The sequence below is a fragment of the Odocoileus virginianus genome, chromosome 21, assembly GCF_023699985.2.
Source record: "Odocoileus virginianus isolate 20LAN1187 ecotype Illinois chromosome 21, Ovbor_1.2, whole genome shotgun sequence".
Taxonomy (NCBI): Eukaryota; Metazoa; Chordata; class Mammalia; order Artiodactyla; family Cervidae; genus Odocoileus; species Odocoileus virginianus.
The window spans coordinates 2,021,206-2,047,180 of NC_069694.1; the positions used below are offsets into that span (position 1 = coordinate 2,021,206).

General features: G+C 36.5%; 1 protein-coding gene across 2 annotated transcripts in view; it reads left to right on the forward strand.

Annotated features, from left to right (window-relative positions):
• GABRG1 (gamma-aminobutyric acid type A receptor subunit gamma1) overlaps nucleotides 1-25,975 on the forward strand; it is an 82,747-nt gene that overhangs the window by 41,626 nt on the left and 15,146 nt on the right. Inside the window, exons 3-7 of one of the 2 annotated variants that reach the window (XM_020890164.2) lie at nucleotides 5,124-5,191; nucleotides 19,963-20,183; nucleotides 21,018-21,100; nucleotides 23,676-23,813; nucleotides 23,937-24,089. In XM_020890164.2, coding sequence (XP_020745823.1) covers nucleotides 5,124-5,191; nucleotides 19,963-20,183; nucleotides 21,018-21,100; nucleotides 23,676-23,813; nucleotides 23,937-24,089 — 663 coding nt within the window. Of the gene's footprint in view, nucleotides 1-5,123; nucleotides 5,192-7,426; nucleotides 7,635-19,962; nucleotides 20,184-21,017; nucleotides 21,101-23,675; nucleotides 23,814-23,936; nucleotides 24,090-25,975 lie in introns of those variants that run through there. The other variant, XM_070451948.1, reaches the window with a different exon arrangement.

The following is a 25,975-nucleotide window of genomic DNA, read 5'->3' on the forward strand; positions in this document are numbered from 1 at the left end:
AAACACTGGGCTGGATGAAGCACAAGCTGGAATCAAGGTTGTTGGGAGAAATATCAATAACCTCAAATAAACAGATGACATCACCCTATGGCAGAAAGTGAAGAGGAACTAAAGAGACTCTTGATGAAAGTGAAAGAGGAGAGTGAAAAAGTTGGCTTAAAGTTCAACATTCATAAAACTAAGATCATGGCATCTGGTCCCATCACTTCATGGCAAATAGATGGGGAAACAATGGAAAGGTATCAGAGTTTATTTTTGGGGGCTCCAGAATCACTGCAGATGGTGACTTCTGCCATGAAATTAAAAGATGCTTGCTCCTTGTAAGGAAAGTTATGACCAACCTATACAGTATATTAAAAAGTAGAGACATTACTTTGCCAACCACGGTCCATCTAGTCAAAACTATGTTTTTTCCAGTAGTCATGTATGAATGTGAGAGCTGGAGTATAAAGAAAGCTAAGCCCCAAAGAATTGATTTATTTGAACTGTGGTGTTGGAGAAGACTCTTGAGAGTCCCTCGGATGGCCAGTCAATCCTGAAGGAAATCAGTCCTGGGTGTTCATTGGATGGACTGATGCTGAAGCTGAAACTCCAATATTTTCGCCTCCTGATGTGAAGAATGGACGCATTTGTAAAGATCCTAATGCTCGGAAAGATTTAAAGCAGGAGGAAAAGGGGATGACAGAGGATGAGATGGTTGAATGACATCACGGTCTCAATGGACATGAGCTTTAGCAAGCTCCAAGAGTTGGTTATGGATGGAGACGTCTGGAGTGCTGCAGTCCATGTGGTTGCAAAGAGTCGGACGTGAGTGAGCGACTGAGCTGAACTGAGACATTCTAAAGTGTGGGTGCTTCTCTGTCTTTAAATCTTGCCATGCCTCTTCTTCTTACCCCTGATTAGGTGCAAGCCCAGGGGTAAGCTGCTCAGCCTTCTGCCTAAAGAGACATTTATTCAGAATTAGAGATCAGTCTTTCATTCTCTAACAAGACACTCTCAATAATTAAATTTATATGTATTAATTATATGTTATATATATTAATAATAGCCTTATATTTATGAGTGTTGGATATTTGAAAATGGTTATTGACTAGTGAGTATTGAAATGTGTTAGTATGACTAAGCAAGTACATTTAAATTCAAGTTTACTTAATTAATTTTTATTTAAATATAGAGCCTCTTGATGGGGGTGAAAGAAGAGGGTGAAAAAGCTGGCTTAAAACTCAGTATTCAAAAAACTAAGATCATGACATCAAGTCCCATAACTTTATAGCAAATCGATGGGGAAAAGTAGATATTGTGACAGATTTTCTCTTCTTGGGCTCCAAAATCCCTTTGGATGGTGACTTCAACCATGAAATTAAAGGACACTTACTCTTGGAAGGAAAGCTATGGGAACCTGGACAGCATATTAAAAATCAGAGACATCACTTTGCCGACAGTGGTCCATATAGTCAAAGTTATGGTTTTTCCAGTGGTCATGTATGGATGTTGGGCCAAAGGAAGGCTGAGCACAGAACTGATGCTTTCAAATTGGCATTTGAGTAGACTCTTGAGAGTTCCTTGGACAGTAAGGAGATCTAACCAGTCAATCCTAAATGAAATCAACACTCAATATTCATTGGAAGGATTGATGCTGAAGCTGAAGCTCTGATACTTTGGCCACCTGATGTGAAGAGCTGACTCACTGGAAAAGACCCTGATGCTGGGAAAGATTGAGAGCAGGAGGAGAAAGGGTAACTGAGGATGAGATGGTTGAATGACTCAATGGGCATGAGTTTGAGCAAACTTTAGGAGACAGCGAAGGAAAGGAAAGTCTAGCGTGCTGCAGTTCACAGGGTCACAAAGAGTCGGACACGACTTAACAACTGAACAGCAACAACTAAATATACAGTATAAAGTAGCATTTTATCTTTTCATCTCAGAGTATATGTAATAAATGACCTAAGTCTCTTCAAAAACTGGTATTGGGAAAGCTTGACAACTACTTATAAATCAATGAAATTAGAAACCTCCCTCATACCATACACAAAAATAAACTCAAAATGGCTTAAATACCTAAATAAAAAACATGACAACATAAAACTCCAAGAAGAGAACATAGGCAGAACATTCTCTGACATAAATTGTAGCAATATTTTCTTAGACTAGTACCCTGAGGAGAAATAAATAAAAGCAAAATATAAACAATTGGTACCTAATTAAACTTAAAAGCTTCTGCATAGCAAAGGAAATCACTGACAAAACAAAAAGACAACCTATGGAATAGGAGAAAATATGTGCAATGATGTGACCAATGGGGAGTTAATATCCAAAATATGCAAACAGTACCTGCAACTCAATATTGAAAAATAACAAATAGCCCAATCCAGAAATAGGCAGAAGATGGATATAGACATTTTTCCAAAGAATACATGTAGCTGGTCAACAGGCAGATGGAAAGATGCTCATATTTTTAAAGATTGAAAGTGAAAGTGAAAGTTGCTCAGTTGTGTCTGATTCTTTGTAAGCCCATGGACTATGCAGTCAATGGAATTCTCCAGGCCAGAATACTGGAGTGGGTAGCCTTTCCCTTCTCCAGGGAATCTTCCCAACCCAGGGATTAAATCTAGGTCTCCTGCACTGCAGATGGAATCTTTAGCAACTGAGCTATCAGGGAAGCCCAATAATGTCCTCAAGAATCATTTAGTTCTTGGTATAGACTATGTTCAGCCCCAAGTATCATGCAGTTAAGAGTGGGTATTCAGTGTTTGTTGGTTTATCAGATGAACCAAAAATCTAATCAAATAAGACAGGTACACTGCACTTAATCGCTTATAACTAGTAATAAATGTACTTGCAAATGAAACTGATAAACCTCTTGTCTTATTAATTGACTTGCATAAAAACCACTCTGAATCTAGCTATAATTAGCTTAATAACATGATATTTATTGGTTACAACTCATAGCTAGTCAAAAATAAATGGCAGCTGATTAAAAGAACTCATTTGGAAGTCATCAGTTTAAGTTAAGCTATAAAACCTTCTCTACTTTATAGGACCTACTTTTATTTAAGAAATCTAATTGTTGGTTAGTAGATACAATTACATTGCCATGTATTGTGTAAGTCTAGAAGCCTATAGCTGGAGGAGGAAATTACAACCCCCTACAGTATTCTTGCATGGAAAATCCCATGGACAGAGGAGCCTGGCAGGCTACAGTCCGTGGCGTCACAGAGCCAGATGTAAAGAGTGGGACTGAGCAAGTGAGCACTCAAGCCCAGAAACCTATAGTTTTGCATACTGAGACTTTTCTAATTTCAAAGATTGAAAATAAATATGGTTTTAAAATAATATAAGCACTGTTTCCCAAAATACCTTAAGTTTTCCATGGAATCTTACCAGCCTGGAGGCTCTGCCAGAGTAGGTTACCAAGACAGGGAGATTTGGGACAGGCTAGGGAATCAGACAGGCAGACTCAGCTACATATTAAAGGAGAAGATTCATCCTGCCAGGTCTAATATAGTGTTTGCATGGTAAGAATAATAAACACTGGGCCAGAAAGGGAAATCACATAAAGTTATCCAGAAAGGATGACTGAATAAATATTTCTAGAAACATGCTTACTTTAGAAACTTTTAATGTCCAAGGTGGGTTTTCTGCATTAGTTTGCATTATCTCTTTGTAAATCTCTATGAGATCTATTACAGATTTTTTCTCACAGTGTTTATTCCCTTCCCATCTGCCTATGAAACTTTTACATATATTCCTCAACAAGTATTTGTGGAATCAATAAATGAACCTTTGGGGGAGTAGGGAATAAAAAGAAACTATGTGAAAATGTTTTTCATAGTAAACAGAAATATCTCATGAGTATAAATTATCATTACTTTGGTAAATCTCATTATAGGAAGCCAAAAATACCTGACAAAGGTAGAAAGCCTAAATCACAATCACTACTTAGTAATCATAAAATATTCACTATAGAGGGTATTAGTTAATCATATCGTTCAGTAAATGTTTAAAAGGCTGACCTATACTACACCTTTTTGATAGAATATAAGACTATAGACATTCAAAGACTAACTCAGAAAGCACAAATGGCTGCGTACAAAGCACAACAGATGAAGCTCACAGCGGTGGCTATCCAGTGTACTCAGAATTAGAGGCAAATACACCTTTCCTTGGAGCCAGCTGTAAACAATCCCAAGGAATATTGTTAACAAGGGAGGAAGGAGGTGTAAATACATCGATTATGCTCTTGATAATAATCAGACCTAGAGGTAGATGCTTTACATTCTTCACCTCCTTTAATCATCATAACTGTGCTTCAGATTCTAGTGTTGCTGGAACTGGTTTGTACTGGCTCACAATAGCCACTAATTGCATATTGTCCCACTTTGCACTCAGGGACTTCACAGTGGCATTTCTACACCAGTCATTGTGGGAGTTGTCGCAACACTGAAATCAGCAAACGGTACAAATCAGGGCTTTCTTGCTCATCTCTCAGAAGAAGCTTGGTAACATTTGCTAGACACCACTGATACGCACCAAGTATATTAACAGGTTTCCCAGGTGGCTGAGCAGTAAAGAATTCACCTGCAATGCAGGAGACGCGGGTTTGATCCCTGGGTCGGAAAGATCCTCTGAAAGAGGGCATGGCAACCCGCTCCCTCTTGCCTGCAGAATACCATGGACAGAGGAGCCTGGACGGCTACAGTGCATAGAGTCGCCAAGAATCGGACACGACTGACGCGACCGAACATGTGCGCATGCACAGGCTTACATAACAATATTTAGGCTTAAAATCCATCCGATCCTAAATTCTATAACTGTTGCAGAGTAAATCATCTAACATTTTTAACTGAATTAACTTTATTAATTTTCATGGAAGGTTTGAACAGTTTTAACATTTTTAGGCTATACACTAGAATATTTTTGGTCAAAAATGGTCATTTTTAGTTATATAATTGACTTAAAAGATTGTTGTGTTTATATAATGAGTCATGCTTCTTCATTTCATAGTGCAAAATGTTTTATAACTAAAATGATAAAGTATTAATGATTAGTAAAACTTATTTAAATAAGATTTAACACCAACTTTGATTATATCTTTGAACATTCTTTGTATTGGTATTTTGCAGTGAGACCCACAGTAATTGAAACTGATGTTTATGTAAACAGCATTGGACCAGTTGATCCCATAAACATGGTGAGTTATGAATATTAAAAATTATTATTTGCATGCAGTTCTTGAGTACATATCACAGCAATAGAATAAATATGTGAGCAATTTCTGAGAGTTGATTCTGAATGAGTTCAGGGTGAAAATGTGCAGTGATTTGCCGGTTGTGCATAGGCTGACACTAAGGTATAGAGATGACTTTGTGGACAGCAGAGTCATCTTTTGAGATTGGGAATATGTGCCCTCAGATGCTAAAGGCACATTCAGGAGGAACTGTCCAGCAATGATTTGGATTTTAAGTTCAGGGAATAAGTTGATTTGGAGATGATTTGGAAATAGATATAAATTGAGAAGGGAGGAAGAACAAACAGTATAAGATGTAGCTTGAAGCCTCAAGAAGTGATCCAAGGGAGACACATATTAAGAAGAACACAGATCTGCCAATCAGATGGTAAAATGAGGCCAGTGTGTGTAAACTACAGGTGGAAAAAAAAGAGAAGTGCTGAAAAGGGACATATTCAGAAAAGTCAGAGGGAAACAGAAGCAAGGAGAAGATGATATTAAATTATCTGAGGAAGAAAAGAGGGTGAAGAAGGAATTAATAAACAATTGTCTATGTACATGAGAATCCAATGATAAATGAATTAAATTGGGCCTACTGGTATTGGCTAGATGATACTGGTTCTCTCAGATAAAATTCAGAGGAATGCTGAAAGTAAGAAAAGAATAAGAGCTGGATCATATGTCTCTCCTCCAGCCTCAGAAGTGGTCTCATACCCAACTTCTTGGCACAGAGCCCTGAAATACAGGTTCTGTAGGAACAGCCATGAAATCATGTGCTGATTTCAAGGTGATGGAGAGTAAATGGGAATGCAGGTTAATTTTATGAACTACCATTTTGAGAAAATTGACTTAGAAGAGAATGAGATAAGAAGATGGTGGTAGAGAGGGAAGTGAGTATAAGAGAAATGTGGGCAAGAGAGAGAACATGAAAAATATGCCAAGGGAAGGTCATTTAGGCTGAAATTAATAAAAGTGTGTAACTATGCCTTATCTCTTACATGTGGAATGAATAGATTTTCTTACCATTTGAAAGACATAATTAACACCTACAATATAACCATAGACATTATTTAAAGTCGATTGAAAATGTACTGATCCAAACCCTAATAATCCCATTTCTGAGTCAGACTGCTTGATGCCTTCAATGGGTTCTATCATGTGTTATATTCATCTCCTTTGATGGACATCCGCGTTAGCCTTTCAGGCTGCCGTAACAAAGTATCAGAGACTGGATGGCTCTAACATAGACATTAGACATTTACGTCTCAGGTTCTGAAGGCAGAAGGTGTCAAATCAAGGTGTCAGCAACTTTGCTTTTTTCTAAGCCTCCCTCCTCAGCTTGCACATGTCCACCTTTTTGCTGAATCGCACGGGCTTTCTGCAGTGCACCCGCTTCCCTTGCTCTCTGTGTATCCAGATTTTCATGCACATTTTATCCAAATAGCCAAACTTTCCCTTGGTATAAGAACAGCAGTCAGATTGGATTCAAGTCCACCCTAACAACCTCATTTTAATCATCTCTTTAAAAGCCCTGTCTCCCAAACAGTCACATTCTAAGGTGCTGGGGGTTAGGCCTTCAGCATATAAATTGTGGCAGGACCCCATTGAGTGCATAATACCATGCAAAGATTATTTTCTAACGCTTTGAGGATTTTTCTCCCCAACTTCATTTATTCATTATTACGACCAAGTGTCCCTTTATTCTAGTCTTCACCATTTTAGACTTGAATGTTGTTGTTTAGCCACTGTCATGTCTGACTCTTTCGTGGCCCCGTGGACTGTAGCCCGCCAGGCTCCTCTGTCCCTGGGATTTCCCAGGCAAGAATACTGGAGTGGGCTGCTTTGTCTTACTCGAGGGGGATATTCCTGACTCAGGGATGGAACCTGCACCTCCTGCATCGGCAGGTGATTCTTTACCACTGAGCCAATGGGAAGCCCTTTATTATACCTGAATAAACCATCATTATATACCTAACAATTATCTGTGTCTATTTTGTCCTATATATTACAGTCATGATCGGTTTTTCTCTTACTCAACATGATGTTCATGTGACTGTCATTAACTTTCACAGCTGCCTATATTGATCACCATAGTGACAGGATTCAGGCCACACAATAATGGACATCTTTGTTGCCTTAGTGCAAGTGAATATGAACTGGCTGTGGATAAGTTGAATTTGATAGCCTGAAAATTGGAGCCAGCTCTCAGGGTAAAAGGTTGGAGCAAATATTTGTCTGTGATTAGCTAAACCTCTGAGGAATTGGAAAGTCTGAAAGTAAAGAGAGAAGGAAAAAGAAACAATATCAGACCTTGAGGAATATATACATTTAAGGACTTAAAAGATGAAGCTGAGATAGCAAATTAAACTGATAAGTTGGCAAGAAAATGAAGATAAAGCAAGGGAAGGTAAAATTTGAAAGTGTTTTAGTTTTCCTTCTAACTCCAAACAAATATGTATATAGCTACTTGGTTTTCGTAAAGATAAAGATGTTTATATAGCTGTGTGTATTAATTTAACATTGTGCAAATATAAGATTTTATAAAGTAATGCCTTAATAAGATGTTAATTTTCTCTTTAAAAGAATCTTAAAATATCCAGTCTCTACTGATGCTTAGGTAAACCCATTTGGGGATGTGGAAGTCTAAACTTCCCTGCATTATATATTTTTTATTTGTGCCTTTTGTCTTCAATTTGAATGAATTCATTAAAGAAGAACTGTGGTTATTAAAAAGAAGTAGAATTTAAGACTGAATTAGTATTCCAGAAATAACTTTGACAAGAATAGCTATCAGGAGACTTCTGTGATGATATTCTTGCATAAAAGTTTCATAGTATTAAATATTTAGTTTCCAGTGGGGGAAATCACACACTTGCAACCTTGGACAGTGATAGTTTTTTTTAAAGCTAATTAAGTGAAATTACTATTAAAATTGGTGATACTAAAGCACATATAAGAAAAAAACTAGAATATTTAATAGTGTTTATTAAAACAGAAGCATGTCATAGTAGGAACAAAGGAACAGTTTATAGAGAAAACTATTTTAACTAAACAATGCAGGAACATTAGAATTCAATTATTATAAAATGAATAGAATTGCTTTGACTGTGACTGTAATAAAACAAGCAGACTCGAATAGAATTAAGCAAGCAAGTCTTTTTTTCCTCTCTTGACTACATATACAAAGGGAACAAGGCTAATATACAGGTTTAATAATTTTACTTTTTCAAATGAAATAAAATATGGTTTGGTACAAAATTTTTTTTTTCAAACTTGGCTGCATAAAATAGTATCTGTAGATTATTGATAAGACCTAAAAACAGTAAAAGGCCTCTTAATGAAAGTGAAAGAGGAGAGTGAAAAAGTTGGCTTAAAGCTCAACATTCAGAAAATTAAGATCATAGCATCTGGTCCCATCGCTTCATGGGAAATAGATGGGGAAACAGTGGAAACAGTGTCAGACTTTATTTTGGGGGGCTCCAAAATCACAGCAGATGGTGATTGCAGCCATGAAATTAAAAGACGCTTACTCCTTGGAAGGAAAGTTACGACCAACCTAGACAGCATATTAAAAAGCAGAGACATTACTTTTCTAACAAAGGTCTGTCTGGTTAAGGCTATGGTTTTTCCAGTGGTCATGTATGGATGTGAGAGTTGGACTGTGAAGAAAGCTGAGCACTAAAGAACTGATGCTTTTGAACTGTGGTGTTGAAGAAGACTCTTGAGAATCCCTTGGACTGCAAGGAGATCCAACCAGTCCATCCTAAAGATCAGTCCTGGGTGTTTGTTGGAAGGACAGATGCTGAAGGTGAAACTCCAATACTTTGGCCGCCTCATGCGAAGAGTAGACTCATTGGAAAAGACTCTGATGCTGGGAGGGATTGGGGGCAGGAGGAGAAGGGGACGACAGAGGATGAGAAGGTTGGATGGCATCACCGACTCTATGGACATGGGTTTGAGTAAACTCCGGGAGTTGGTGATGGATAGGGAGGCCTGGCGTGCTGTGGTTCATGGGGTCACAGAGAGTTGGACATGACTGAGCCACTGAACTGAACTGAACTGAAAACAGTATCATTCTACAATCATATATATCTTTCTTTTCTTTTTTTTTTTTTAAATTCAGGGTTAGGTTAATGGCTTCAATCCTGGTGTCACTGTTAAACATTAGATATTCAATAATTGCATGTTGAAAGAATGAATAAATTAGTCAATAAATAGATTATCCCATAATTTCTATTTTGAAAATGAGTGTAAAGTGAGTAACAGATGCAACTAATTGGAATTGAAAAAAAAAATAGGAAAGAGGCCATTCAACTATGCATGTTCTAATTAAAGCTATCTAAATGTAAACAGAAGAAAAATACAATAAAAACTTAAGCCACAAAATGTTAATAGAGGTTATTAGACTGAAATTAAAGTATGTCATCCTCTTAATTTTTCAGGTTTTGAGGAGATTATGTGTTTTCACTCTTTTCAGTAAATATCTCAGGATAATTAAACAATTGTTATCTTCTGTGCTACCAGTTATCTTCTGGTAGCACATATAATAGTCAAGGGTTATGGGAATTCCCTGAATAAAGTAAAACTCAGTGAAAGCTCCGGTGAATCCAAGATGATATAATGAGCACCTAACACAAGGGGAGCAAGCACAGAACAGTAGTCATTGACAATCACAACGATAGTTTGGGCATGGGTTTACTTACAGGAAGTAGTGCACCCTTATATAGCCCAATATTAAGAGATTATCGGTGTAGGTTCTTTGAAAGTATCTGACCAGAGAGAAAAACAGTGATAAATAACTTCTCAAGAACAAGATCCCAAATCATGTCTGTAGAATTTAACTTCATATCATTGTAAATGCCAGGGTCATAGGTCACTTGATCTGAGAATATGGTTCCTAAGCTGGATAGATTCATCAGACTTGAAATTTTTATTGGTTTTGGTCCTGGAGACAGGGCTGAAGAATGAAGGCACCAGTTATAAAGAGAGCAAATTAGAAAGAAGCCAGGGCACCAGCTGGGCTAGACTTCAGAGTAACTACCTGCTGGAGTGACAGCGCAGGGCAGTTCAGTTCAGTTCAGCTCAGTCGCTCCGTCGTGTCCGACTCTTTGCGACCCCATAATCGCAGCATGCCAGGCCTCCCTGTCCATCACCAACTCCCAGAGTTTACTCAAACTCATGTCCATCAAGTCGGTGATGCCATCCAACCATCTCATCCTCTGTCATCCCCTTCTCCTCCCGCCTTCAATCTTTCCCAGCATCAGGGTCTGAGCAGTACACAAATAGGATTTATCGAATTTAGCAAAAGACAAGTTGTTTTCTTTCTGGGCAGTATAGAAATACTTAACAATAATGCCCTTTTTCAGGCTCTTTTTACCAGAAAACGAGAGTTCAACCTGTTCCCTATAAAAGTATAAATAATCTTGAAGTATAGGTGAACCCACACAAGTTATAAACATTAATTACTACTGCATCAAAATAAAATAAGGGGGATAAGAGATTTTTTCAGTAAATAAGTTTTGTTCCATCATTTAAGCAGAAGGGGCAAGCATCAAATGTCTGTATAGAAGGTGCCTGCGTGCCTGCTAAGTCACTTCAGCCGTGTCCGACTCTTTGCGACCCCATGGACTGTGGCCCGCCAGGCCCCTCTGTCCTTGGGATTCTCCAGGCAAGAATACTGGAGTGGGTTGCCATTGCCTTCTCCAGGGGATCTTGCTGACACAGGGATCGAACAGGCGTCTCTTGCGGCTTCGGCATTTAGCGCAGATTATTTTTCCACTGAGCCACCTGCGAAGCCCATGAGGTATAGTTACAGGGTAAGGTATAGTTAAATAATTCATTTGAGAATGGTGAGAACTGACTTTTAGGATTTTTTGTTTTAGTTTTATCTTATTTTATCAAACTCAATTTTTATAATTAAATCCCTAGGCATACAACTTTTGTTTAACCATTTCAAATACACTGAGAAAGCTGGTGCTCGGGGAGAATTTTTTCCTTCATGAATCCTGAATTTCTTTCAAGGAGCACTTTTCTTCAGCGTGGTTCATGCAGTTGGTCCCAGTGTTCATGCTGCTGCGTCTGCTAGGTCGCTGCAGTCGTGTCCGACTCTGCGCGGCCCCGTAGACGGCAGCCCAGCAGGCTCCCGCGTCCCTGGGATTCTCCAGGCAGGAACCCTGGAACCCTGGAGCGGGTCCCGCCTGCTTCTCCACCGCACGCGCGGCCCCGCAGACGGCAGCCCAGCAGGCTCCTGCGTCCCTGGGATTCTCCAGGCAGGAACCCTGGAGCGGGCCGCCGCCTGCTTCTCCACCGCGCGCGTGCATGCGAAGTCGCTCGGCTGCGGCCCTCTGTCTCTCTGCGACCCCATGGACGGCAGCCCGCCAGGCTCCCCGTCCACAGCATTCTCTAGGCAGGAAAACGAGTGGGTCACCGTTTCCTCGTCCACCCAGGGTTCATAAGCTCCCCCATCTCTCTGGTCTGTCTCTTTCTGCCCCTCCGTCTCTCAGGGTTTCTTTCTCTCTGCTCTCTTTTCCTTCCCATTCCTCTCCTTCCTTGCTTCTCTTCTTTTGTTACTGATGCTTGCAGAGTTAAGGAAATGAAGGTTTAAACATGGCTTCTGTACATGAAATTAGCCCCGTGTTTTCCTTTTACTGTACTAACAGGAAGTAGTCACTCTTTGCCAGCCGTGTTACTTTCAGGAATTATAAAACAGCAACACATTGTCTGTTTGTTTCATTCGTGCAATGTTTTAAAGCTTGCTACCCTAGTTTTTATTTCTTTTTTTGCATATTACATTAAGATTTATTTTTTTTCATTATATCATTTAAAGTCAATTTCCTTTCACTGGCTCTATTTTAGGTACCTTTTGACTCAACACTAACAGAAATGAAATTAGAAATTATAAATAAATGTTATTTTCATCTCTGTGTTGCTTTGATCCAGAATGCTTGTTTGCTCCAAGAATAGGAAGTTAAGAGTTCTTATAATAAAGAAATTAAATTGACCTCTAAACCTCCAAAAATTATTAAAATAATTTATACTGTTTCTTAATGTTAAGAAACACTTTTAGATTTGTATTCTGTAATCTTATTTGTCTTTTATCTATGTAATACTTCTATTGTGACAGTCGATACATTAATTACTAAGTTAGAAAATATATGGCCTTCTTTGGAGAAGTATAAAACCTAGTGGGGAGGATGGCTTAAAATATTAAATTAGATCAATACAGAGGAGGAAGGGTCAGGAAGAATTCTGTTATGAATCCATACATATTTTAACTTGCAAATGGTGACCCTATGCTATATTTTCTAAAATATTTTCAGATAATATCATGGATTATCATTATACAGTGGTCACCACTACTAGCTACTATTTTAACATTTTAATAACTTTGTATACATGGTTTCCCCAAATGCTATGCTATTATGCATATTTTTACTATAATGTATCTTTCCAAGTATTATATCATGGCTATTATTACACTTAGTTCCTGTTTAAAATATCATTAAATATTGCCTCATATATTAAAATATATTTAATAATTCATTATCTAATACCATGGTCAGTCTTTGGAGGTGTCTAATGTTGAATTCTTTTTTAGTGAAATGCCTCCCAGGTTAGTTATAATTTTGAGTCCTTTATGGACTAGTAGATATAGAATGTTCTATAATGGACTAGTACTGCTTGGCAGTTCTGGCCTCAGGTTAGGATTAGGGGGACAGTTCCGTCAAAATGTGATTAAAATCTGGTTTTTAGATTTGCTTCCTACCTAGCTAATTTAAGGCCCTATTTCATTTTTCAAATGCTATAGTTAATACAGCTATACCTTATAAGTCTACAGTTTTCACCTCTTTATTTAAATTGAGTTATATGGTATGTACCAAAATTTTTCAATGATGAATTCAAAGTTATTAGGCAACCATTTGATTGTTTCAGTTCTTAATATAAAATTTATTTACATGAGGAGGGTGACAAATGGTAGTATGTTGCTAATAATATTTTTTAAAAAACAGAAAAACAATGAATAGGAAAAAGCAGTTTAGCACATAAGGTGATGATGTATCATGGACTAAAGATCACTTCAAAGGAGAATATATCACCATTTGAGAAGATTCAGTTCAGTTCAGTTCAGTCACTCAGTAATGTCGACTCTTTGCAACCCTTTGGACTGCAGCACACCAGGCTTTCCTGTCCATCATCACCTCCTGGAGCTTGCTAAAACTCATGCCCATCGAGTTGGTGATGCCATCCAACCATCTCACCCTCTGTTGCCTCTTCGCCTCCTGCCTTCAATCTTTCCCAGCGTCAGAGTGTCTTCCAGTGAGTCAGTACTTCACATCACATGGCAAGCGTATTGGAGCCTCAGCTTCAGCATCAGTCCTTCCAGTGAATATTTAGGACTGATTACCTTTAGGATGGACTGGTTGGATCTCCTTGCAGTCCAAGGGACTCTCAAGAGTCTCCTCCAACACCACAGTTCAAAAGCATCAGTTCTTCGATGCTCAGCTTTCTTTATGGTCCAACTCTCACATCCACAGATGACTACTGGAAAAACCATAAATTTGACTATATGCACCTTATTCAGCAAAGTAATGTCTCTGCCATAATGGTATGGACCTAACAGAAGCAGAAGATATTAAGAAGAGGTGGCAAGAATACACAGAAGAACTGTACAAAAAAGATCTTCATGACCCAGAGAATCATGATGGTGTGATCACTCACCCAGAGTCAGACATTCTGGAATGGGAAGTCAAGTGGGCCTTAGAAAGCATCACTAGGAACAAAGCTAGTGGAGGTGATGGAATTCCAGTTGAGCTATTTCAAAACCTAAAAGATGATGCTGCGAAAGTGCTGCAATCAATATGCCAGCAAACTTGGAAAACTCAGAAGTGGCCACAGGACTGGAAAAGGTCAATTTTCATTCCAATCCCACAGAAAGGCAATGCCAAAGAATGCTCAAACTACTGCACGATTGCACTAATTTTACATGCTAGTGAAGTAATGCGAAAAATTATCCAAGTCAGACTTCAGCAATATGTGAACCGTGAACTTCCAGATGTTCAAGCTAGATTTAGAAAAGGCAGAGGAACCAGAGATCCAGTTGCCAACATCTGCTGAATCATCTAAAAAGCAAGAGAGTTCCAGAAAAAACATATATTTCTGCTTTATTGACTATGCCAAAGCCTTTGACTGTGTGGATCACAATAAACTGTGGAAAATTTTGAAAGAGATGGAAATACCACATCACTTGACCTTCCTCCTGAGAAATTCATATGCAGGTCAGGAAGCAACAGTTAGAACTGGACAGGGAACCACAGACTGATTCCATATCGGGAAAGGATTATGTCAAGGCTGTATATTGTCACCCTGCTTATTTAACTTATATGCAGAGTACATCATGAGAAATGCTGGGCTGGATGAAGCACAAGCTGGAATCAAGATTGCTGGGAGAGCTAATAACTTCAGATACGCAGATGGCACCACCCTTAGGGCAGGAATTGAAGAAGAACTAAAGAGCCTCTTGATGAAAGTGAAAGAGGATAGTGAAAAAGTTGGCTTAAAGCTCAACATTCAGAAAACAAATGTCATGGCATCCAGTCCCATCACTTCATGGCAAATAGATGGAGAAACAGTGGAACAGTGGCAGAGTTTATTTTTTGGGTTCCAAAATCACTGAAGATGGTGACTGCAGCCATGAAATTAAAAGACGCTTACTCCTTGGAAGAAAAATTATGACCAAAAAACAGAGACATTACTTTGTCAACAAAGGTCCGTCTAGTCAAAGCTATGGTTTTTCCAGTTGTCATGTATGGATGTGAGAGTTGGACTATAAAGAAAGCTGAGCACAGAAGAATTGATGCTTTTGAACTGTGGTGTTGGAGAAGACTCTTGAGAGTCCCTTGAACAGCAAGGAGATCCAACCAGTCCATCCTAAAGGAGCTCAGTCCTGGGTGTTCATTGGAAGGACTGACGCTGAAGCTGAAACTCCAATACTTTGGCCACCTCATGCAAAGAGCTGACTCATTTGAAAAGACCCTGAAGCTGGGACAGATTGAAGGCAGGAGGAGAAGGGGATGACAAAGGATGAGATGGTTGGATGGCATCACTGACTCAATGGACATGAGTTTGAGTAAACTCCAGGAGTTGGTGATGGATAGGGAGGCCTGGGGTGCTGCAGTCCATGGGTTTTGAAGAGTCAGACAGGACTTAGTGACTGAACTGAACTGACCAGACCCAGTCCCATAATATACATTTGAAGATATCAGAATTAGTCAGAAGGTTTTCAGGATGGAGAAATGGCCCTCAAGCAGGATGCATTGTTGTTATATAATCCCCAGTGCAGAGTTTAAACTGAGTTGTTTGTTGTGTAATCATCAGTTTTGGATTTAAAGAAAAAAAAAAACATTTTATGTGATTAACACTAAGGAATGTATAGAAAAAAGAAAAAAAATTATCTCCTCCTCTGGGACCCTGGACTTCTTATCAACCTGCCTAGGAATTGACTGTCTCATTACCTTTAGATCAGAAGTGTTTTTATGAGGACAGGTCACTGGATGCTACCATGTCCATAGGGCCTTTATTCTTCTTTATGTTTAGAATATGATCATGGAAGCTTAGGGCTAGGAAAGATAAGGATGATAATTTTATGTAGTGCCCTATTTTTCCATGGAGAAAGAGTAAAGGACTTGATCCACTTCCTCCTCTGGGAACTCACAGAACTGGGAGTCTGACATGACTTCCTGTCTCCATTCAACCAGTATTCTTTAGATTGCATCATAACTTCTCACTATAACACACATTTGATGTATTTGCTGTAGTTTATCTTAAAAGTATTTAAAATTATTTATACAGTTAAAGACAATGTCCTATTCCTTAATTGTGTTATATATATATATATATATATTTCAGTCCAAAGGCTTTTTAATAATGTATGAAAGCCTTAGGTTTCAGATTGGCAATGGATTTTAACTCACATCAATTTAATTAAAATCTGAAGTAGATAAATCTTGTTAAGTGTCTCCACTTTGTAACATTTTGCTATAATGCAAATCATGACAAATCTCTCTAGGAGAAGCTGTGCAAGTCCTGCAATGAATAGGCTTTGGTTTTATCTGCATAGAGAACTCCATTTTGTGATATGTACAGATTTGATCTAACCTACCAAAGTAAACACTGGAAGCCGGCACTTCCAATAATACTGTGAAGAGTGCTATCCTAGAAGCATACAAAAATGTCGGAAATTCTCTGATTCTATGCTTGTGTTAGTATTTGAACTTGGACAGCATAATTAACTTTTGTTTTAGAGATAAAAATCTCTAATGTTAGTTTGCAGCTGTTTAAAAGTCAATTCAGGTTAAATACAATTTCCGTCACAAAGTCTTTATTAATATCTCCTAGCTGAAAATAATCTCTATTGTTTTTGTTTCTCTTTAATTCTGTCTCTTCTAAGCAGTATTAATTTCCAATTTTATTATGTAAATATACATAACAGCAAAGCTTCACGTTCATCTTTGTAAACTGAGAACAATACAGAAGTAACTTGAACACTGAAAAATATTTGTTAAAAAGTTATTTGATGAATGTACATGGCATTATGTATTTTTGGCAATCTAAATTTACAGACATAAAAATAGCACCCAGTTGGTAACTGAATGCAGGATTTATGTCATAATATCCCTCAATGTATTGATGACTGACTTCAATGATTTAAGTATCTGAGAAAACCTTTTTTTTTCTTTTTCATTTGAAAAAAGGAATGCCAAGTCTTTTTCTTATCTTGTGACAGTATCAAGAAGTTGATGCTTTTATAACAATTGAGTAAAGTGGGGAAGAATCCTATGAACTTGCATCACTAAAGCTGTTTGTGCTGGTGGTTAGCTACACTTATACCTTTTCTCTGTATGTTTATAGCCTTAGTATCTGATTCACTGCTAACCACTGATCTATCTCACTGTTTTCGCCATGTGAATCGATAGCTTAGGGAGAGATCAATACCAGGTTCATAAAATCACATGAGAATCAACCCAATTTCATGATGTAATTATGCACCTAAGTTAATTACTTAGGCCTGCATTTTGTGTGATGTTAATTTCATTACTGAAAAAGATACTGAGTTAACCTGTGCATTTAAGTTTTAGATACAGCAGGTAATTGCAAGCTGGCAGTGAAGCAGGAAAAGGGCATGACACTCACCTTCATCAATTATGGTTTGATTGATTGAGTTAGAAGTCAAGATGGCTCAGTTCTTCACCTTTACCCGCTAATGCTATTTTCTGGGCTAACTGCAAGGAGGCAAAGTTTCACAATGTACAAATGATCTCCAATGCTACATGCACTGCTCCTCATCTTGAAATGTTTATCCTAGAAGCTATTCTACTTGTTGTTCTGAGTGACTGGAAATTCCTTTTCATGTTTCTTTTGCTTATTTATTATGTAGATAATTATAACCTGTAAATAGGAACATGAAGTACAAGAACACGGTTTGATCATTTTCTTGAAACTACATTAATACAAATGAGCAAATAAAATGGGATTTTTCAATTATGTATAAAATGGCACAGGCTTGAATAACTTCTTCTCTCAATGAAGCATTTATTAAGGGTTAGTAATTTAAAAGAGCTTGGAAGTATTAACCTCTGCAAAAAGTTTAGGGAGGATGGATTATCAAGACACATGCTCTGTATCTTTCTCTTCTTGAGCCTAGATTGAAGGAATTGTGATCAGAAAAAAATCTTCCCATTTTCCCAAAAATTCCTGCTTGGGGGAATTTGACGTTTTGGACGTCATAACTCATCCAACAGTGATTAGCACAGTTATAAACAGCTCTGCTAAAGAAAGAACTGCCAGTTGAAAAGCAGGATCCACAACTGTTTGCTGGGCTGTTTCCCAGCCCTATACAAGTTAGTTCTCAAGTGTCATTTTTAATGCCCTGTTCATTAGGAGTACTGCAGCCAATATACCTACTAAGTAGCTTATGGTTTCCGCTACCAACCAATGTTGTATCTTTGCTAATCCATAATCCTGGTGGGGTATGTTAGCATCTTTATCTTAAGCAGTTTCTGCTGTTCAGTTCTCTCTACCATTTAAAGATTTTTCTTTCATTAGTCAAACTCTCAATTATACTTTTATTTATTATATTAAATATTTCTTCCTGGGTAAGTTTGGACAAGAGCTAGCATTACATCAAGAGTGAGCAAACAATCTCTCCCACCTCCAATGACTCATATAAAACTTCATAATTTTCGGTTTACTCTTTTCCTAACCTTCTAATGTCAGAGTTTCACACATACGTACACTGCTCTTTCCTTTCTCAATAGCATTGATTATGCATTCTTATTCACTACTTCTATCAATTTTTTTTTACTTTTATAATATGGCAGGCATAACTGTCAGGATACAAAGTAGTTTATACCTAAGCACCTACTTCTAAGAATTCTCTCATAACCACGCAATTTCCTTTTTATAGTCTTTCCGATTATGAACAGAGGCTTTTCTCCAATATGGCACCCATCAGGCCTCACTATGATCACCATTATATGTGGTTGCCAGGTATGTGGATTGGGGATTCAACTTACTCCTTGGTGGCTCAGACGGTAAAGCGTCTGCCTGCAATGCTGGAGACCCAGGTTTAATCCCTGGGTCGGGAATATCCCCTGGAGAAGGAAATGGCAACCCACTCCAGTACTCTTGCCTGGAAAATTCCATGGATGGAGGAACCCCGTTCAATGGAATTGCAAAGAGTTGGACACGACTGAGCGACTTTACTTTACAATGCCTCAGTTGTCATACCATCTACTCTATGATGTAGGGAGAATTATTTTATATCTCTATTCATAAACATTCCTTAAAATAAATATTATAGTAGTGCTTATTTCATAGGGCTGTAGTAAGGATTTAATGACATGATGCTTGCAAGTGAAAGTCGCTCAGTCATGTCTGACTGTTTGCAACCCCATGGACTATATAGCCTCCAGGCCAAAATACTGGAGTTGGGTAGCCTTTCCCTTCTCCAGGGGATCTTCCTGATCCAGGAATTGAACCAGGGTCTCCTGCATTGCAGGTGGATTCTTCACCAACTGGGCGATCAGGGAAGCCCTGATACATGCAAAACTCTCTATCTCTCTCTCTCTCAATTTTTGATACTTGCAAAACTCAACACAATACTTAGCATATCATAAATGCTTAATGGAGTTTCTGTGTGTGTGTGTGTGTGTGTGTGTGTGTGTGTGAAAGAGAGAGAGAGAGAGAGAGAGAAAGAGAGAGTGTGGTGCTTTAAAACATTTGAATCTAAATGAACGAAATAGTTTTCTGGACAAAGGATAATCTGATGGCTGTTAGATAATTTGGTGAGTGCTTGAATTTTGATATTTTAGTTTGTGCCTTTTTGTGTGAGTTAATCACTCATAAATATCACAAAATTTAATATAGTTGTTAACATGAAAGTGATTGACCTTTATATTAATAACCCTATTATAAAATGTTGAATACAATTTTCAAAAAGTATGTGAAACGACACTGGGCAGCAGTTATTTCTAGAAATCTTGAATTTTATTTTAAGACACATGTAAACAATGAAAAAGGAAGTTTAAGATAATGGCATATACTTTTCTATGAAACGACTGAGTTCAAATGCTATTTACTTACAGAAATTTTAAAATATAAAAGTCCAAACTTTTGAAGAGAATGTCTAAAATAGAAGCTTCACTATCGTGAGTCATTACTCTCTTTTTCTCTCTCAGGAATACACAATAGATATAATTTTCGCCCAAACCTGGTTTGATAGCCGCCTAAAATTCAACAGTACCATGAAAGTACTCATGCTGAACAGTAACATGGTTGGGAAACTCTGGATCCCTGACACCTTCTTCAGAAACTCAAGAAAGTCTGATGCTCATTGGATAACAACTCCCAACCGTCTGCTTAGAATATGGAACGATGGGCGAGTTCTATATACTCTAAGGTATTACTGTTTAAAACAAAAAAAAGAACTTATAGTTGCTCTAGTTCAGTTTCCATATTTGAAACTCATAGATTTCCCTTTTTCCAAGTTGAAAATAAGTATGAAGCTTCTTTTATACACTAAAATTTAAAAAGGTGAAATTTTGTGGAAACACTTGTTTAAGCTTGCTGTTACCAGGATGTGAATAGGACTGAAAGCAAAGAGGAAAAACTTCTTGATTTCCTCGTTTTGAAGCAGAAAAGGTTGTGGCATAAACACTATATTTTTAAACCTATAAGGCAAACAATTGACAAAGATTTTCTTTAGGAGTCCACCCTACTATAACACTTTAAAATACTCTGATTTTCAGTGGTGTAGTAAAACATCCCTAACAGAGGATTCAATGAGGGTTGATAGGTAAGAGTCAGGTTTATTTAATTCATTGTCTTGAACATATTGGCTCATTATAAATCATCCCCTTAATGGAAAGGTGTTTATGATCCAAAGAAAAAAAATTACCATACTTAACTGGATACACTCTGTTAATCTGCCTGTGTATGTGCGCCTGTGTGTTTGTTGAGATTCTAAAGTATAAAATTTTAATCAGAAACACAGAAACCACACTTGGGCTAATTGAGGCAAGTTAGGTGGCTGGAGAGAAAAATGTCAGAATTTTATTAATCATTTATGAATGTTATTACTACTTAAGATTTTGAGACTTCAGAATTATTATTATTTTATATTGTATCACAGTCCATTATTGTAGGACAAAATTATGTTTTAAAATTAAAGAAAATATTTTTAATGCCTGAAATTATTTCTTATTATTTAATATTTATTTTTCCATCTAAATAGACTGACAATTAATGCAGAATGTTACCTTCAGCTTCATAACTTTCCTATGGATGAACATTCATGTCCATTGGAATTTTCAAGTTGTAAGTAATAAAATGTTTGATATTTTCATAGAACTTTATGGCCTATGATCCTTTTTATTTAAAAATGTAAAATGATGTGAGATAAACCATGATTTATACAATTATCAGAAGTTTAAATTATGTTTAACTGTCTTAGATAAATTTATAAATAACATTTATTTCTTACTTTAAAAAGTGATAATAAATGCATACTGAATATATATATATATTTTATTATTTACAAATATTCATTCTATCTGTATCCTTTTCCTGTTTTGATTAACTAAAGGACTACTGAAGATAGATTTGTATTCAAATATTTTTACACTGCCATGAATAAAAAATTGATTGAAATTTTATTCATCTTCCAGGAGGTCAGATTTAAGTTTATTACATTATATTTTAAAATATATTTAATTGGTCTGGTGAAGAATTTTACCACATAAATAGCAAATATTTAAGAAGACATTAATGTGTTGGAAAAGTCAAGGAAGAAATAAGTTTATTTCATTCAAAAGAATGAATGAAACAAAGAGAAATTACTAGAGAGAAATAATTTAGGTATACAAACTGAATGTTGCAAGGAAATAGCTATAATCTTTCTATACCAATATCAGTTTTATTTTATATTTATTAACATGTATTCTCACATGCGTTTTTATAAAAATATTTTTCTACATAATATATAATTTAAAACACATAAAATGCCTTTAAAAATGATATTGCCTATGTATATGAATGAGATAATTCTATTTTCCTATTTTAAAATTGATTTTCTAAGATATTTTCTGGAATTTATTTACAGTTGATTATAAGTGTTCATAAGTCTTTATCCTGCTTCTTCACTTTAAACATTCCCATGTATCTCTTGTTGCCCTTTGCTAAGGATTTTGTTGACTTTTAAAATTTTCATCTCACTAAAATGTCCTTTTTAATTCATAATCTCATGTCTCATTACTTTGATTTTCTAGCATTGACCTCTCAATGAATAAAACAGTCAATTAACAACAAAGACTTGATTAATAGGAACATTCAAGGAGTAGCTGATGCACAAATATTTGAAGACATACCGTATCTCCTCTAAATATCATGCCTAAATTCTTGGTGTGGCATCTCTTTAGCTTTGATTGTCTTTACTGGGAATATTCTATCCCTGTTAGTGCAATTGGGTGTCACTAACATCAACGTAATAATTATAATTATCTTTTTTTCACACACTTTATATGAGTCCAATAGAGAATTAAGCCTACTCCATCTAATATTTCACAATAAATATAATTAGAAGATGTCACTATAGTTCCCATTTTAAGACTCAAAATCATGAAATTTAGAGTGGTTAAGTAACTAGCTCACTGTCTTATTTGACTAAGGTCTAAATCAGCATACCTGAGTGAATTAACTCCTTGAGAGGATTTAATCACAAGCCCACCCCACATGGATTTTCCCAAATTTCCTTAACTTGGTCCAAAATACCTTTGTGTATTTCTCGTATGTGTAGCAAAAATAAAAGCATGTGTTTTTTAAAAGAATGCACTTACATTCTAGACAGCCATAGGGAAGGTAGATGTTTTCAACACAAATAACTAACAGAGGTCTAGTATCCAGAATATATGTAAGAATTCAGACCAAGAAAAGATGGGGGGGAACAGTAAAATAATGGGCAATTGAATAAGCAATGATCCAAAAAAGAAACTAAAAAATCTAATAACCACGTGAAATTTGTTTTAGATTTTATTCATATTCAGAAAAAAAAAAATACACTCTACAGTGAGAATAAAGAAGCCTGTCCACATAAACTTTAATGAGAACATGGATCAACATGCATTTTCAAACTATGGCTGGTGAAAGATGAGATTAATATATTCTCTATGGAAAAGAGATTGACACTATCTCATAAAGTGGGAAGTATATGTAATCCACAACCCAGCTATTTCATGTCTAAGTATTTATACCAGAGAGACTTTTGCATATATGTGTTTTGTGAGACATGTACAATAATATTGTAAACTGCAGTGTTAGTAATAGCCAACAGGAAAGATTACAAGTGTGGACACAGTAAAATGGATGAATAAATTTTGGCACGTCTTTACAACAGAACAAATTTACTACTGCTACATAAAATAGCATGAATGATTATTATAAATAATATATTAAAAGAAATAAGATGTAAAATAATGCATCCAGCATGGCAAAAATCAAGCAGAGTTCAAAAAGAATGTAAACTATATTTTTCAGAACTGCCTATCAAAAATATATATAACCAAAATCATAAGGGGAGCATTATCACATAAATCAGGTCAGTAGTTACCTCTGGATGAGAGGGGGAACACTACATTGGAGTGGATGCATGGTTTTTCTTAGATGCTAGTAAGATTTTATTTCTTGATTTAAATGTAATTAGCACGGACTATAATTATTTAATCATTAGGATTATTCTTTATACTCTACTCACCAATTTTATGCAGTATTTTTCTATATTAACCCACAAAAACGAGAAAGAATTTCCAGACATTTGTCTTTTGATAATGCTGGTGTTGCAACAATAACAGATTCGGATCTGCTGATGTATATATTTTTAATTTTAATTTTTACCTAGATGGATACCCTAAAAATGAAATTGAGTATAAGTGGAAAAAGCCTTCTGTAGAAGTGGCTGATCCTAAATACTGGAGATTATATCAGTTTGCATTTGTAGGATTACGGAACACAACTGAAATCTCTCACACAATCTCTGGTAAGAAAGGAACACAAATCAATGACTAATGCTAGCATCAAGTGGCATTTGTATTTTAATCTGTGGCTTGAAATCCTATACTTATTTGTATTTTATAGACAAAAGTATTTTTTTTTCTTCCAGGGGACTATATTATCATGACAATTTTCTTTGACCTGAGCAGACGAATGGGATATTTCACTATTCAGACATACATTCCATGTATTCTGACTGTTGTCCTTTCTTGGGTATCTTTTTGGATCAATAAAGATGCAGTACCTGCAAGAACATCACTGGGTATGATGTAATATTATGCTATAGTGTCATACAACTTTCAATGTGCTAAAAGTTTATAGTTTAATGTATTAAAAATATTCCTCTAACTACAGTCAGACAAAAGTGGACAGATACTCTAGTGCAGTGTGATGTTGAAGCGAATACATGTAAACAAGTAGGAAATAGAATTGTAAAGAGATGGAAATCTCAGAAATGTTTTTAATGGAGGTCAAGGGAAGCATAAAAGCTAAATAAGAATGAATGCATGAAAATCATACATAATCCGTGCATCTTAAATGTGGTCAGTATTGTCAACACTTTTCATCAAGACTATTTTCTAGCTGAGTCACTAATTGGCAGTATTTATTGACTAGAGTGTATTTAGAAGGCTTTGAAATCCTCTGTTCTTACAGTGGTACTGATGAAGAGTCAACTGCTCCAAAGGACAGGGACAAGAAGTTTCTGGGCTTCTGTTCTCCATAAAATGTGTTGTTATTTTGTAAACTTTTGAGAGTTGCCTGTATAATAACATTGATTAAAAGAGTAATTTGTAATTCATACTTGATAAAAGAAACTTTTCCTTTCTTTCTTTGGCAATCTGTTGCAATAATCAGTGTAATCAGTAATTAGGCCTAAGAAAATGTGTCTATTACACATTTGTTTAAAAGAAAATGATAACCTAAACTCTTGTATAGATATACAAAGATAAATTATTGATTACTTCCCCACATCAGTATAGTACATGAATCTCACTACTGATAATTGTGTCTTAAAAACATAAAAAAAAGTTGGGACAGTTTCTATTTTCAAAAGTAAAGAGGTTTTCGTGTAGTTCTATTGCAGCTAGTAAATAACTCCATTTAGTAAATAGTAAAAAAAAAATATAAAATTCAAATCACATAAAACTAGCAAGATAAAACAGGAAGTATCTAGTTCTGTACTCGGAACTGAAGCTCCCGGAGAGTCTAAAGACAGGTATAGATACAGCTGGGGACAATGCATTCATGTCTGAATGTTGTTTCTATAAATATTTCAAATTATTGTATGTTCCAAGGTAAATAAATTACTTCTGGTTCTTTTTGTATGCTACTCTGAGTATTCTTGTCTGGAAAATCCCGTGGACAGAGGATCCTATTGTGCTATAGTCCATAGGATCTCAAAGAGTTGGGACATGACATCAACTAAACAACAAAAATCGAGTATAATAAATATTGTATGTTGTTTTTAAACAGCATTTTCGTATTTTCCCAAAGATCATCTGGATGGATTTTTTTATACCTTAAGGTTTCTACAAAGCCAAAAGCCTATGCCATAATGTCAAAGAGAATAGATAATTGTGGAGTTATATTCTTACATGAATTCATATTTTATAATGTTACCACATCAACTGTTAACTTAGCCGTAGTCAGGTCTACTTAGAAAATGTCTGTTAAAATGGGGACTCCTGTGTGGCTGGAGGAGCAGAGACTTTAAAATTCTGTATGTATGCATGCACATACCCGTCTGTGAATGACAGTGTCCTCAGCTCGTGTATTTAGCGCTGCATTTTAGCAAACGTTTTCCAACTGCTTCAGTGGTCTAGGTGCTGCAGTGTTAACAGTGAACATACGTTGTGAAGTGATAATGTTCATGTTAAAACAGGAAACATTTATGTCTTAGCGGGGTGTACAGGTGATGTACATATGTACAAAGCATAATAAAATGTCAGTGAGTAATAATGGCTATGAAGAAAAATCAAAGTAAATGACTAGAGAATGGCACGGTGTGTGGGTGGATACTTACTTGCTATGTTATCTTGTGGAGTCAGACTAGTCCTCTCTGAGGAGGTGGCCGAGACCTACGGAAGCCTCTGTTGGATATCTGGTATTCTAAATGTTTTCTTAATTTCATGAACTCAGAGATATTTT